At 41.5% G+C, this 17,247-nt stretch overlaps 1 protein-coding gene across 4 annotated transcripts in view; it reads left to right on the top strand.

The window, feature by feature from the left end:
- Window positions 1-17,247, top strand: part of LOC110506177 (A disintegrin and metalloproteinase with thrombospondin motifs 17) — a 197,320-nt gene that overhangs the window by 147,897 nt on the left and 32,176 nt on the right. For 2 of the 4 annotated variants that reach the window (XM_090239170.1, XM_090239169.1), the window contains exons 16-18: window positions 1,124-1,198; window positions 3,949-4,029; window positions 16,658-16,815. In XM_090239170.1, coding sequence (XP_090095296.1) covers window positions 1,124-1,198; window positions 3,949-4,029; window positions 16,658-16,815 — 314 coding nt within the window. The remainder of the gene's footprint in view (window positions 1-1,123; window positions 1,199-3,948; window positions 4,030-16,657; window positions 16,816-17,247) is intronic. The other 2 variants (XM_090239172.1, XM_090239171.1) reach the window with 1 other exon arrangement.

Raw genomic sequence — 17,247 nt, 5'->3', positions numbered from 1 at the left:
CATTAGTACTTGCCAAGGTACCAGCTACTCTTCCTGGGGTTTATTAAGGATCCCCATTAGTTCCTGTCAAGACAGCAGCTACTCTTCCTGGGGTTTATTATGGATCCCCATTAGTTCCTGTCAAGACAGCAGCTACTCTTCCTGGGGTTTATTATGGATCCCCATTAGTTCCTGTCAAGACAGCAGCTACTCTTCCTGGGGTTTATTATGGATCCCCATTAGTTCCTGTCAAGACAGCAGCTACTCTTCCTGGGGTTTATTATGGATCCCCATTAGTTCCTGTCAAGGCAGCAGCTACTCTTCCTGGGGTTTATTATAGATCCCCATTAGTTCCTGTCAAGGCAGCAGCTACTCTCCCTGGGGTTTATTTAGGATCCCCATTAGTTCCTGTCAAGGCAGCAGCTACTCTTCCTGGGATTCAGCAGCATTAAGGCAGAGATATGCAATAAAATTATTACATGACATTACATAACACTTTTCACAACACATTAAGTGGGTGTCCTCAGGCCACTACTCTACTACCACATATCTACAACACTATGATCATTCATTCTGGACAAAAGCAGGAATTTTTATTCTAACCTTAAGATAACATTGGCCGTTCACACACAACTCTGACACACTGTAATGGCAGTGTGAACAAGCGTGTGTGTGTGTGTGTGTGTGTGTGTGTGTGTGTGTGTGTGTGTGTGTGTGTGTGTGTGTGTGTGTGTGTGTGTGTGTGTGTGTGTGTGTGTGTGTGTGTGTGTGATTGAGAGATGGAGAGAAAGTGAGAATGAAGACGAGAGCAAGGAAGAGGGTATGTACAGTGTGTGTGTGTGTATGTACTGTGTGTGTGTACAGTGTGTATAGTGTGTGTGTGTGTGTGTGTGTGTGTACAGTGTTTACTGGGTGTGTACAGTGTGTACAGTGTGTACAGTGTGTGTACAGTGTGTGTGCATGCGTGCATTTGTAAGACAGGATTATGAACGCCTTTTACCCAATTCATTAAATTTGCTAAAGCCATTCCACCTGCCTCCGCCCCCTTCTCTCCTCTCCTCTCCTCTCCTCTGCTCCCCCTCCCCTCCTCTCCTCTCCTACCCCCTCCCCTCCTCTCCTACCCCCTCCTCTCCTCTACCCCCAGTCTCCTCTAGCCACTGTAAGAGGGTTTCTACCTGTGTGATGGCTAAACCAAGGGCTGTCCCCAAGTGTTTCTCATGTAAGATGCCTGCTCTGTGTGTGTGTGTGTGTGTGCAGTGCGTGCGTGTGTGTGTGTGTGCGTCCTGCCCTGACTGGAGTGTACACGTCGGTAGATGGGAGATCCAAACCTCCTTGGCTTCTCCTGGGATCAATAGTCAAAATGCAGATGGTCCACACACACACACACACACACACACCCCACACACACACACACACACACACACACACACACACTGTGGATCCCAACAGCTCGGCATGGTTTGGCTTCCCGGCCCTCCTCCTGATGAACACACTGGGATACCTCTTGGTACTTCCTCATCCACCTGGGTTGTGGGAGAACAACAACAATATTCCAATGGCCAAAATGATTAAGAAACATATTGAAAATCTTGAACGTCATATTGTTAATCCCAGGAGAGCCCAGAGGAGGATGGGTTGGGGTTTCTAAGGTCTGGCCTGCAAACGGCCTGTCTTGTCATTCCCAGAGTAATGGCTGTAAATGAACAGTGTGTGTGTGTCTGTGTGTGTAATGGTGAGTATACAGTAACTACATACAGAATGGCAATCAACGTAACCCTGTGGTGTTGGTGATGGGTAGGGCCTGGAGTTTTTTCCATTCCATGTGACCAGACCAGAAAATACTCTGGGCCTTAGCGATGGGGTGTTGTTGTTCACAGCGTTTCTGGGTGTGTGGTTTGTGGTGTTTTCCTGTTGACTGTGTGAAGGGGTGCTCTTGGTAAAAATTGCCCGTAGGCACAGATCTAGGATCAGTTTAGACTCCCCCCAATCCTAACCTTAACCATTAGAGGGGGAGAAAGCTAAACTGATCTTAGATCAGTGTCAAGGTTGGGACACTTCTTACTGGTGACTTGTTCCTGTGTGCTGTGTAAAGAGATAATAGCATGGTTGTGGTAATTGCAGATCCAGCCCTGTAGGGCGGCACTACGGTGAGTACACACAGGGAGTCTGTACATAGTGGGGGGGCAGTAAAGAAGAACAAAGCAGCTCAACTAGGCCGAGGGGACTTGATTGTAATGTAAGACCTGTGTGAAACTCTTGAGTTTGGTGTCAATCATGCATTGATGTCAAGTTTGTTACGTGTGGATCTCAGGTTAGGATGTGGCCCCTTGAGATACAGGAATAAATCAAACTCAGTCTGGTAACACTAAAAAACTAAACAAAAACAATTGGGACAATAAACAGGCATATATGGTGAAAGTTTGAAAGAATAAGCTTTTATTTTCTCAGAAACGGTTGTATAGATACTGTGCTTTGGGATCTATTGTAGAGAGAAGGACTGCATCTCAAACAGCACCCTATTATCTATGTAGTGCACTACAGGCACTATGGGTCTTGGTCAAAAGTAGTGCACTAGATAGGGAATAGGGTGCCATTTAGGATGCACCCCTGGTCTCTCTTGACTCCACAGAGCTTAACAGTCCCATTACACAGGGGTCAAAACCCCAACCTGTGCCATTTTGTTGGGGGTTCCTCCTATTGCAATTATCTACATTATGGAAGACCCTCTCCTCCCCTCTTTATATATCCCTCTTTTGTTCTCTCTCTCTTATTCGCTGATGTATCTCTTTCTCTCTGTTCTTCCTCTTCTCCCTCCCACTCCCTCCCTCCCTCCCTCCCTTTCTCTCTCTCTTATTCGCTAATGTATCTCTTTCTCTCTGTTCTTCCTTTTCTCCCTCCCACTCTCTCTCTCTCCCTCCCTCCCTCCCTCCCTTTCTCTCTCTCACTGTGGGTCTTTCATATCTCTCTCCACTCTATTTTTTGTTTCCTTCTTTGACACATTTGTGTGTAAGCCTCAGATATAACAGTGGGACCACAGTCAGTCACCCGAGGGCCTGGGAACCAACGAGCTGCTTTGTATCATCACTACTGCCCAAACACTAGTGGGTGCTTGGATGCATGTCTGTGAGGAGGGAAGGGCTGGCAAGGGTCTAATCAGAGATTTCTCTCCCAGTCGGGTTGAGGCTGGAATCCATAGAACATTTCATAGGATCTCTGTGCTAGAATCAAATGAATGATTCAAAAGTGATGTCATAAAGCGGAAGTATATGCAGTGGGATCCACAAAATGATTGGATCATTTCGCTCACATATACTTCCTGGTCTCTTATATGACACCTGTTGAATTCAGAGCCGTACATCTCAATGTGTGAATCCCAAATGCCACTGTATTCCCCATATAGTGTAATGCTTTTGATACAGGGCTCATTGAGCTCTAGTCTCAAATATCACACTATATAGGGAATATGGTGACATCTGGGTCACAACCTACCTATCTGTCTCTGGTTGAATCCTTCCTTTCAAACCCAGGCTCCGTGTGATGCTCCAGCACACAGAGACAGAAGGTCGAGAGAGAGAGGCTCTACCTGCTACTATGACCGTTACACCCCTAACTGTGTCCCAAACGATACCCTATTCCCTTCATAGTGCACTACCTTTGACCAGAGTCTAGTGCACTACTTTTGAACAGGGCCCATGTGTAAGGAACAGGGTGTCATTTGGGATGTAGACCCTCTCTCTTTCTACCTCCTTCATTGTCCTCCTCCTTGCCTTTCACACAGAAAAATAATTTCAACCCTTTCCAAATTAACAGCTTGGATAAAGAACCAGCCCAGCCCAACCCTGTCTGTACTACCCCTTCCCCTCACCTCTCCTCACCTCCTCTCATCCCCCCTCACCTCTCGTCCTCTCCTCACCCCTGATGTGGGTCTGGGTGTGGCTCCATCCACCTCACTCTCTTGTGTTTCTACAGGTTACATCGAGGCTGCTGTCATCCCCGTTGGTGCTAGGAGAATCAAAGTTGTGGAGGACAAGCCCTCACACAGCTTTCTGGGTAAGACACACACACACACACACACACACACACACAAACACACACACACACACACACACACACACACACACACACACACACACACACACACACACACACACACACACACACTTGTTATGGGGTGCAGAGAACATTTAGCAGTTTTAAAGCTAATTTTCGTGCAATTCTATACATTATTCTATACATTCTTGAAACTCTAATGTGTATTCATGTTATATTTGAGTACCTCAAACATTACAACATTACTACAAAATCTATGGGCTAAAAAACATTAGCTGACATGGGCTAGTTGATCTGGACATTTCTGCCAAGTTATAAATAGATATCTAAGGTATACAATGACTAACATGACAAGAGGAAATGATGATGCAAGATGTGTTGAATTGCAGGAAATAACCTTTAAACCTGCAAAATTCTCTCTTCGCCTACAAGACGGTTGTGGAACGTTTGTTTCATTTCGGTGCTTGTACCCATAGAAATAGGGTTGTGCAGTGGGGGAGTGGGATATTCCCTAATGCTGGAAAGGGGGCCTGGATGAAAACAGTTTGGGAACCCCTTTTATAGACAACCGCACAAGTTCATATTATCTGTCTAATGATGTGAACTTGTATTCCCTAAAGCAGGGTACTCAACTACTATCTGAAACGGTCCAGTGATACAAATGTCCTAGGTGGCAAAGGTCCGGATGGATATGGTCATTTATCGGCGTTGTGGTTCAGCATAGTAACAAACCATGTTGTTATATCAAATGTTTTCAGAACACTGGTAAATACATTGCAGTTTTTTTTTTACATTCGCTAGGACCCATTTCTCAATACTTAGGTCACTTTTTCAAAACTCTTCACACAGTGAGCACAACAGCAGTCTATGTGGGCCATGCAATATTAATGTACAAGTCACTGTGGGCCATGCCATATTAATGTATAAGTCACTGTGGGTCATGCAATATTAATGTATAAGTCACTGTGGGCCATGCCATATTAATGTATAAGTCACTGTGGGCCATGCCATATTAATGTATAAGTCACTGTGGGTCATGCAATATTAATGTATAAGTCACTGTGGGTCATGCAATATTAATGTACAAGTCACTGTGGGCCATGCAATATTAATGTATAAGTCACTGTGGACCATGCAATATTAATGTACAAGTCACTGTGGGCCATGCAATATTAATGTATAAGTCACTGTGGACCTTGCATCAATGAGAGAAATGACACTTTCTGTCTCTTTAAAATGCTTTGAACTTTGACACAAATGGTGTGAGAGCAACTCTTGAGACACTGGTGCAGGTGTCCATTGGTGAGCCTGGAGCGATATTTGTTTTGAATAAAGTTAATTGTGGAGAAGGCTGATTCACAGCTGTATGTGGAGCCAAACATGGGCAGGATGTCTAGTGCTAGTTTCTTGTGAACAGGGACATCAGCTGCAGGCACCATCTTTCCATCTTTCCCCAGAATGTAAGACAGGGTCACAAAGACACATTTTCTTGTAGCTCAATCAACTCCATTTGCAGTGATGCAACTTCTACCCGTCTGAAGAGCTGTTTAGCTTCCTCTGACAACATCTACCCGTCTGAAGATCTGTTTTGCTTCCTCTGACAACATCTACCCGTCTGAAGATCTGTTTAGCTTCCTCTGACAACATCTACCCGTCTGAAGATCTGTTTAGCTTCCTCTGACAACTTCTACCCGTCTGAAGAGCTGTTTAGCTTCCTCTGACAACTTCTACCGGTCTGAAGATCTGTTTAGCTTCCTCTGACAACATCTACCCGTCTGAAGATCTGTTTAGTTTCCTCTGACAACTTCTACCCGTCTGAAGAGCTGTTTAGCTTCCTCTGACAACATCTACCCGTCTGAAGATCTGTTTAGCTTCCTCTGACAACTTCTACCGGTCTGAAGATCTGTTTAGCTTCCTTTGACAACTTCTACCCGTCTGAAGAGCTGTTTAGCTTCCTCTGACAACATTTTGTGACTAAGATGGTTCTGGATGACCAGCAAGCGATTCTCTTCCAACAGTGAAATCCCAGGCCCCCGTCCCTGCAGGAGGCCTTTTGCCTTTTGGTAGGCCGTCATTTTAAATGAGAATTTGTTCTTAACTGACTGGCAGAGTTAAATAAAGGTAAAATACAAATATAATAAAGTCATCAAAGCTAGCTTTGAGGTTCTTCATCAGCTTCTGGATGAAATCGACACGGTTGGGAACATCTTTGTCTCCCTGCGTTTGTACCAGAAGACTGGAGAAGTGGACACGTTCTCCCTGGAGATCATTCTTGAAAAGCTCCAACTTCTTCTGGAAAGCCCAGACTGCTGCTATCATATCACACACTGTGTTGTCCTGTCCCTGCAGCTTAACATTCAGTTGATTGAGGTGTGATGTCATGTCTGTCACACTGTGTTGTCCTGCAGCTTAACATTCAGTTGATTGAGGTGTGATGTCATGTCTGTCACACTGTGTTGTCCTGCAGCTTAACATTCAGTTGATTGAGGTGTGATGCCATGTCTGTCACACTGTGTTGTCCTGCAGCTTAACATTCAGTTGATTGAGGTGTGATGTCATGTCTGTCACACTGTGTTGTCCTGCAGCTTAACATTCAGTTGATTGAGGTGTGATGTCATGTCTGTCAAAAATGCTACTGTTTCCCTCTTCTCGTCATCAGAAAACTGAGTTGCCTTGTCACTCTTTTGCTCTGATAAGAAAGCTTTGATTTCCTCCTGAATGGCCCAGAAAGGTTCCAAAACCCCGCCTTCACTGAGCCATCTGACATTGTGCAGTAGTAAGTCATCAAAGCTGGCATTAGCCTCTGTCAGAAAGCCTCGTAGCAGGCGGTGTTCTTGATCAGTTTCATCATCGTTGTCATGACCTCAGAATACTATTTTCCCAGACTGGCACACAGGACAGACTGATGGATGATTTGATGTCAGGACAGGGTGGTCCTCTTTCAAACGTGTAACCAGTCCCCTCCTCTTCCTGTCATGGCTGGAGCTCCATCTGTGGTGATGGAGACCACTGACTTCAGATCTCTCCCCCTTTTGGTCAGCATCCTTTTGACATTATCTCCCTGTGTATCTGCTTCTAAATGTGTTAAGCCCAACAGCTCATCCCAGAATTACGTCTTTGTTTCATAATAAAATCTGACAAACAACAGAAGCAGGGCATTATCAGTGTTATCTGTTGAATCATCCACAGCCAATTAAATGCTTGGTGCATTCTGAATGACCTCATCAAGTTGTGAAGTCAAATCTTCAGCTAATATTTAATTTCTCCTCATTGCTGTGGAATCAAATCAAACTTTATTTGTCATGCCGAATACAAGTGTAGACCTTACCATGAAATGGTTACTTACACGCACTTAACCAACAGTGCAGTTCAAGAAGAGTTAATCAAATATTTACCAAATGAACTGAAGTAAAAAATAAAAGTAACACAATAACATAACAATAACAAGGCTATATACGGGGGGTACCGGTAATCTTTATTGTTTACCTGCAAACAAGGTGTCAGCAACTTCACACATGCGTTCTTTTACCATCTCAGCGTCAGTGTTTTCCCTAAACTCAAGCTATCCTCAGTGAACGCTCTGTTGCACGTTGTTGGGCTTTCAGGAAATTGACATGGACTTTTTGTCTCATATTGGGATTTGAGTTGTTTAATCTTGTTTGTTCTCACCTCCGTGTTCAGAGGATAAGTCTGATCTATTTTACTATGCTTGGTGTAATGAAGCTTAACATAGCCACTTTTCACGAGGGCTTCGGACTCGCTGCATATCAGGCACATTTGTTTTGTTCTGGTTGTGGGGAGAATGTATTTTCCGTCCACTCGCCGTCAACAATTTTTTTGTTTAACAAGCCATATTAACAAGGATACTGGTAACTAAGCTCCTTCTATCTGTGATATTAACAGTTGAACCTCAGTGAAATATTTATGTTTCTTTCTGCCTGCCTGCTTGTTCTGAGGTGTTGTAGAGGATATTTGCATTGATGTGATTGGGTAAGCCATGGGCTCTTGCATTTAACCACGTGATTGGATTAGACGGGGCACTAGTAGAGGTGGAGGCCGTGGCGCCCGGGTCATTTTTGAAAGCTGTTTTAAAAAATTATTGATTGACTTGTATATGACTACTGTAAATGCTATGTTGTTGTTCTGCCAGTTGAGTTTGGCTGCCCCATACAGTCTTAAGCCAGTGCTAAAACATTCTGCACTGTCTAGCATGTTTTGTTCTCTGTCGACTCTGCAGGGAAATTTGAAAGCCGATAAACACACTCATTTGTCAGCCGCTTGTAAAGTGTTTGAACACTTCACTCTTGCAGTTTCCTTTTGAGTGTTCTGACAACAGCTATTAAACATTTTTCTAACTGTTAAGTGCTTTGTCAACAGGAAGGGCACACTGGGGACGGGAGACATCTAGTTCTGTGTGTAATGATAGGACAGGCTGGGATCCTCTCTAGTGATAGGAGGGAGTTGAGGGATGGAGGGAGAAGAGGGATGGGGAAGAGAGGAAGGGAAGTAGGGAGGGACAGAGGGAAGGGAGGGAGGAGAGACTGAAAGGCTAGCCACTCACTTTGAAAACACATCTGGTGATCTAAAGAAACACTCCAACACTACTTCCTTTTGTACAGTGTGAGGTATGTCTCCACCACGTTTTATATGATAAAGTTTCCCCAAGTCGCTGATCTTGGGTCAGTTTAGGATGTAGGAAGAGTTATTAAAGTGAATATGCATAGATAATAACAGAGAGTAGCTGTAGCATAGAAGTGCAAATAGTCTGGGTAGCCATTTGATTAGCTGTTCAGGAATCTTATGGCTTGGGGGTAGAGGCTGTTTTAGAAGCCTCTTGGACCTAGACATGGCGCACCGGTACCGCTTGCCATGCGGTAGCAGACAGAACAGTCCATGACTAAGGTGGCTGGAGTCTTTGACAATTTTTAGGGTCTTCCTCTGACACCGCCTGGTATAGAGGTCCTGGATGGCAGGAAGCTTGGCCCCGGTGATGTACTGGGCCGTATGCACTACCCTCTGTAGTGCCTTGCGGTTGGAGGCCGACCAGTTGCCATACCAGACAGTGATGCAACCCGTCAGGATGCTCTTGATGGTGCAGCTGTAAAACCTTTTGAGGATCTGAGGACCCATGCCAAATCTTTTCAGTCTCCTGGGGGGGAATAGCTTTTGTCGTGCCGTCACGACTGTCTTGGTGTGCTTGGACCATGATAGTTTGTTGGTGATGTGGACGCCAAGGAACTTGAATCTCTCAATCTGCTCCACTACAGCCCCATCGATGAGAATGAGGGCGTGCTCTGTCCTCCTTTTCCTGTAGTCCACAATCATCTCCTTTGTCTTGATCACGTTGAGGAAGAGGTTGTTGTCCTTGCACCACACGGTCAGGTCTCTGGCCTCCTCCCTATAGGCTGTCTCATCGTTGTTGGTGATCAGGCCTACCACTGTTGTCATCAGCAAACTTAATGATGGTGTTGGAGTCATTCCTGGCCATGCAGTCATGAGTGAAAAGGGAGTACAGGAGGGGACTGAGCACGCACCCCTGAGGGGCCCCCTTGTTGAGGATCAGCGTTGCGGATGTGTTGTTACCTACCCTTACCTCCTGGGGGAAACCCATCAGGAAGTTGAGGATCCAGTTGCAGAGGAAGGTGTTTAGTCCTAGAGTCCTTAGCTTAGTTTTGAGCTTTGAGGCCACTATGGTGTTGAACGCTGAGCTGTAGTCAATGAATAGCATTCTCACATAGGTGTTCCTTTTGTCCAGGTGGGAAAGGGCAGTGTGGAGTGCAATAGAGATTGCATCTTCTGTGGATGTGGTATGTTGGTATGGTATGCAAATTGGAGTAGGTCTAGGGTTTCTGGGATAATGGTGTTGATGTGAGCCATGACCAGCCTTTCAATGCATTTCATGGCTACAGACATGAGTGCTATGGGTCGGTAGTAATTTAGGCAGGTTACCTTAGTGTTCTTGGGCACAGGGACTATGGTGGTCTCCTTGAAACATTTTGGTATTACAGACTCAGACAGGGAGAGGTTGAAAATGTCAGTGAAGACACTTCCCAGTTGGTCAGCGCATGCTTGGAGTACACGTCCTGGTAATCCACCTGGCTCTGCGGCCTTGTGAATGTTGACCTGTCTAAAGGTCTTACTCACATCGGCTGCGGAGAGCGTGATCACACAGTTGTCCGGAACAGCTGATGCTCTCATGTATGTTTAGGTGTTACTTGCCTCAAAGTGAGCATAGAAGTTATTTAGCTCGTCTGGTAGGCTCATGTCACTGGGCTGCTCTCAGCTGTGCTTCCTTTTGTAGTCTGTAATAGTTAGCAAGCCCTGCCACATCTGACGAGTGTCGGAGCCGGTATAGTATGATTCGATCTTAGTTCTGTATTGACGCTTTCCCGGTTGGATGGTTCGTCAGAGGGCATAAAGGGATTTCTTATAAGCTTGCGGGTTAGAGTCCCGCTGCTTGAAAGCGGCAGTTCTACCCTGGTTAATCTTAAGATTGGGAGAGGAGAAGCTGATCCTCAGTCTGTACCTAAGGGAAACTTGTGAAATACTATGTGTAGAAAAGGAAAAGAGAATTTATGTTTTTTGTAGAGCTAGTAAACAACACAGTGATGACCATGGAACAGTGATGCTAATATTCTGATGATGACCATGGAACACTGATGCTAATATTCTAACGATGACCATGAGACAGTGATGCTAATATTCTAATGATGACCATGTGACAGTGATGCTAATAGTCTAATGATGACCATGGAACAGTGATGCTAATATTCTGATGATGACCATGGAACACTGATGCTAATATTCTAATGATGACCATGGAACACTGATGCTAATATTCTGATGATGACCATGGAACAGTGATGCTAATATTCTGATGATGACCATGGAACAGTGATGCTAATATTCTGATGATGACCATAGAACAGTGATGCTAATATTCTGATGATGACCATAGAACAGTGATGCTAATATTCTAATGATGACCATGGAACAGTGATGCTAATATTCTGATGATGACCATGGAACAGTGATGCTAATATTCTAATGATGACCATGAAACAGTGATGCTAATATTCTGATGATAACCATGGAACAGTGATGCTAATATTCTGATGATGACCATGGAACATGATGCTAATATTCTGATGATGACCATAGAACAGTGATGCTAATATTCTGATGATGACCATGGAACAGTGATGCTAATATTCTAATGATGACCATGTAACAGTGATGCTAATATTCTAATGATGACCAATGAACAGTGATGCTAATAATCTAATGATGACCATGGAACAGTGATGCTAATATTCTAATGATGACCATATGACAGTGATGCTAATATTCTAATGATGACCATGAGACAGTGATGATAATATTCTAATGATGACCATATGACAGTGATGCTAATATTCTAATGATGACCATGAGACAGTGATGATAATATTCTAATGATGACCATAGAACAGTGATGCTAATATTCTAATGATGACCATGAGACAGTGATGATAATATTCTAATGATGACCAATGAACAGTGATGCTAATATTCTAATGATGACCATGGAACAGTGATGCTAATAATCTAATGATGACCATGGAACAGTGATGCTAATATTCTAATGATGACCATATGACAGTGATGATAATATTCTAATGATGACCATGAGACAGTGATGATAATATTCTAATGATGACCATATGACAGTGATGCTAATATTCTAATGATGACCATGGAACAGTGATGCTAATATTCTGATGATGACCATGAAACAGTGATGCTAATATTCTAATGATGACCAAGGAAAAGTGATGCTAATATTCTAATGATGACCAATGAACAGTGATGCTAATAATCTAATGATGACCATGGAACAGTGATGCTAATATTCTAATGATGACCATATGACAGTGATGATAATATTCTAATGATGACCATGAGACAGTGATGATAATATTCTAATGATGACCATAAGACAGTGATGCTAATATTCTAATGATGACCATGAGACAGTGATGATAATATTCTAATGATGACCATGGGACAGTGATGCTAATATTCTAATGATGACCATGAGACAGTGATGATAATATTCTAATGATGACCATGAGACAGTGATGATAATATTCTAATGATGACCATGAGACAGTGATGATAATATTCTAATGATGACCATGAGATCGTGATGATAATATTCTAATGATGACCATGAGACAGTGATGATAATATTCTAATGATGACCATATGACAGTGATGCTAATGTTCTAATGATGACCATGGAACAGTGATGCTTATATTCTGATGATGACCATGAGACAGTGATGCTAATATTCTAATGATGACCATGGAACAGTGATGCTAATATTCTAATGATGTCCAATGAACAGTGATTCTAATAATCTAATGATGACCATGGAACAGTGATGCTAATATTCTAATGATGACCATATGACAGTGATGATAATATTCTAATGATGACCATGAGACAGTGATGATAATATTCTAATGATGACCATAAGACAGTGATGCTAATATTCTAATGATGACCATGAGACAGTGATGATAATATTCTAATGATGACCATGGGACAGTGATGATAATATTCTAATGATGACCATGGAACAGTGATGCTAATATTCTAATGATGACCATGAGACAGTGATGATAATATTCTAATGATGACCACGAGACAGTGATGATAATATTCTAATGATGACCATGAGACAGTGATGATAATATTCTAATGATGACCATGAGACAGTGATGATAATATTCTAATGATGACTATGAGACAGTGATGCTAATATTCTAATGATGACCATGAAACAGTGATGCTAATATTCTGATGATGACCATGGAACAGTGATGCTAATATTCTGATGATGACCATGGAACATGATGCTAATATTCTGATGATGACCATAGAACAGTGATGCTAATATTCTGATGATGACCATGGAACAGTGATGCTAATATGCTAATGATGACCATGTAACAGTGATGCTAATATTCTAATGATGACCAATGAACAGTGATGCTAATAATCTAATGATGACCATGGAACAGTGATGCTAATATTCTAATGATGACCATATGACAGTGATGCTAATATTCTAATGATGACCATGAGACAGTGATGATAATATTCTAATGATGACCATATGACAGTGATGCTAATATTCTAATGATGACCATGAGACAGTGATGATAATATTCTAATGATGACCATAGAACAGTGATGCTAATATTCTAATGATGACCATGAGACAGTGATGATAATATTCTAATGATGACCAATGAACAGTGATGCTAATATTCTAATGATGACCATGGAACAGTGATGCTAATAATCTAATGATGACCATGGAACAGTGATGCTAATATTCTAATGATGACCATATGACAGTGATGATAATATTCTAATGATGACCATGAGACAGTGATGATAATATTCTAATGATGACCATATGACAGTGATGCTAATATTCTAATGATGACCATGGAACAGTGATGCTAATATTCTGATGATGACCATGAGACAGTGATGCTAATATTCTAATGATGACCAAGGAAAAGTGATGCTAATATTCTAATGATGACCATAGAACAGTAATGCTAATATTCTGATGATGACCATGGAACAGTGATGCTAATATTCTAATGATGACCATGTAACAGTGATGCTAATATTCTAATGATGACCAATGAACAGTGATGCTAATAATCTAATGATGACCATGGAACAGTGATGCTAATATTCTAATGATGACCATATGACAGTGATGCTAATATTCTAATGATGACCATGAGACAGTGATGATAATATTCTAATGATGACCAATGAACAGTGATGCTAATATTCTAATGATGACCATGGAACAGTGATGCTAATAATCTAATGATGACCATGGAACAGTGATGCTAATATTCTAATGATGACCATATGACAGTGATGATAATATTCTAATGATGACCATGAGACAGTGATGATAATATTCTAATGATGACCATATGACAGTGATGCTAATATTCTAATGATGACCATGGAACAGTGATGCTAATATTCTGATGATGACCATGAAACAGTGATGCTAATATTCTAATGATGACCAAGGAAAAGTGATGCTAATATTCTAATGATGACCAATGAACAGTGATGCTAATAATCTAATGATGACCATGGAACAGTGATGCTAATATTCTAATGATGACCATATGACAGTGATGCTAATATTCTAATGATGACCATGAGACAGTGATGATAATATTCTAATGATGACCATGAGACAGTGATGATAATATTCTAATGATGACCATGAGACAGTGATGATAATATTCTAATGATGACCATGAGACAGTGATGATAATATTCTAATGATGACCATATGACAGTGATGCTAATATTCTAATGATGACCATGGAACAGTGATGCTTATATTCTAATGATGACCATGAGACAGTGATGATAATATTCTAATGATGACCATATGACAGTGATGCTAATATTCTAATGATGACCATGAGACACTGATGCTAATATTCTGATGATGACCATGAAACAGTGATGCTAATATTCTAATGATGACCATGGAACAGTGATGCTAATATTCTAATGATGTCCAATGAACAGTGATTCTAATAATCTAATGATGACCATGGAACAGTGATGCTAATATTCTAATGATGACCATATGACAGTGATGATAATATTCTAATGATGACCATGAGACAGTGATGATAATATTCTAATGATGACCATAAGCCAGTGATGCTAATATTCTAATGATGACCATGAGACAGTGATGATAATATTCTAATGATGACCATGGGACAGTGATGATAATATTCTAATGATGACCATGGAACAGTGATGCTAATATTCTAATGATGACCATGAGACAGTGATGATAATATTCTAATGATGACCATGAGACAGTGATGATAATATTCTAATGATGACCATGAGACAGTGATGATAATATTCTAATGATGACCATGAGACAGTGATGATAATATTCTAATGATGACTATGAGACAGTGATGATAATATTCTAATGATGACCATGAGACAGTGATGATAATATTCTAAAGATGACCATGAGACAGTGATGATAATATTCTAATGATGACCATGAGACAGTGATGATAATATTCTAATGATGACCATGAGACAGTGATGATAATATTCTAAAGATGACCATGAGACAGTGATGATAATATTCTAATGATGACCATGAGACTGTGATGATAATATTCTAACGATGACCATGAGACAGTGATGATAATATTCTAATGATGACCATGAGACAGTGATGATAATATTCTAATGATGACCATGAGACAGTGATGATAATATTCTAATGATGACCATGGAACAGTGATGCTAATATTCTAATGATGACCATGAGACAGTGATGATAATATTCTAATGATGACCATGAGACAGTGATGCTAATATTCTAATGATGACCATGAGACAGTGATGATAATATTCTAATGATGACCATGAGACAGTGATGATAATATTCTAATGATGACCATGAGACAGTGATGATAATATTCTAATGATGACCATGAGACAGTGATGATAATATTCTAATGATGACCATGAGACAGTGATGATAATATTCTAATGATGACCATGAGACAGTGATGATAATATTCTAATGATGACCATGAGACAGTGATGATAATATTCTAATGCATTTTAAAGATCTGAAGTAGTTTTTTTGTATATAGTTAATATTATGTTTCTGGGCAGTTTTATAGTAAAGTGTTTAAATTATTTTCAATTCCATCTAAATCTGTAAGTTCATAGACATGCAGTAAAACAAACGTGTTTAGAAAGAGTCCATTCACTGTGCAAGGTGTTTTTATTTCTCTGGAGCTCTCTCTGGTCGTCAAGTCCTTCCAAAAGAATAATTAAAACAACATGCATTTGGAAAAACCTGGCTCAAACATTCAATTCTCATGGAATGTCTTACAGTACACCCCAACAGTCTCTCTGTTTCGCTCTTTATTCTCTCTCTCTTTATTTTCTCGCTCTCTCTCCACCCTCGCTCTCTTTCTAATGCATTACCCAACAACCTTAAGTCAAGCACTGTCCACAGGGGATAACTGTGGACATGCGGTGAGGTAGTCTGTTTGCTGGACTTCACAACCTCCACAGTCTCCACATCAAGGGACACTCTCTTAGTCTCTGATGCTGTGCTGCTTTCCTGTGGTTCAGGCACTGCGAGAAGTAAAACCTCACTGACCGGGGTCGGCTATTTCGAAAGCAGCCAATTTGGGCATCAAAAGTCATTTTCAGAGAAGTGAAGAGAAGTGTATGTTCACTTTGCCTGCCTGCTACATTTTAATTGTTTGTTTGCTCCTCTTTAAATTAAAAATATACATATTTTAGGTTAGAGACATGGTTTGAATTATGGGTTTGTATAAAGGTAGTGATTTAAGGGAACAGTCAGAGTGGGAATTGAACCCTGCGTTTACAGGTCTAGGCATGTTGGTGGAGACTGTGGTATGCTTACTTTCAATGGAAGTGATAGGGGCAAGTGATAGGGAACCATCTAACATCAAGTTGTCCTGAACTTCCTCTTAAATTAATTCTACATCCTGCTTGTTCCAGCAATGAAAGACTCTACCAAGAGGTCCATCAACAGCGACTGGAAGATTGAGCTTCCTGGAGAGTTCCAGCTGGCCGGCACTACAGTGCGCTACGTCCGGAGAGGACTCTGGGAGAAAATGTCCGCCAAGGGACCCACCAAGACCCCGCTGTACCTCATGGTAAACCTATCATGTAGAGAGAGATTGTGTGTGTGTGTGTGTGTGTGTGTGTGTGTGTGTGTGTGTGTGTGTGTGTGTGTGTGTGTGTGTGTGTGTGTGTGTGTGTATCCCTATCATGCGAATGCATGTTGAGCTGATGCATTTAACCTCCTCAGTCTACTCCACATGATGACAGAGATCAGAGAGGGACAGATAAAGAGCATGGAAATTGGGCTTCAAAGGGAGAAAGTTGTTGTTAGTTTAAATGTAATCTTTATTTAACTAGGCAAGTCAGTTAAGAACACATTCTTATTTACAATGACAGCCTACCAGGGAACGCTCTAACTACTAGGCTACCTGCCTCCCCAAATGGCCCTCTGGAGGCATCATGTGATACAGATGTAGTATCTTAATTAGAGCCAGTGTGCTACAGTAGGGAAATAATCCTGCAGC

The sequence above is a fragment of the Oncorhynchus mykiss genome, chromosome 6 (assembly GCF_057628025.1).
Source record: "Oncorhynchus mykiss isolate SJ-2025 chromosome 6, ASM5762802v1, whole genome shotgun sequence".
NCBI classification, from domain to species: Eukaryota; Metazoa; Chordata; class Actinopteri; order Salmoniformes; family Salmonidae; genus Oncorhynchus; species Oncorhynchus mykiss.
The sequence above is the reverse complement of the archived record's forward strand: the minus strand, read 5'-3'. Positions and strand labels throughout refer to the sequence as shown.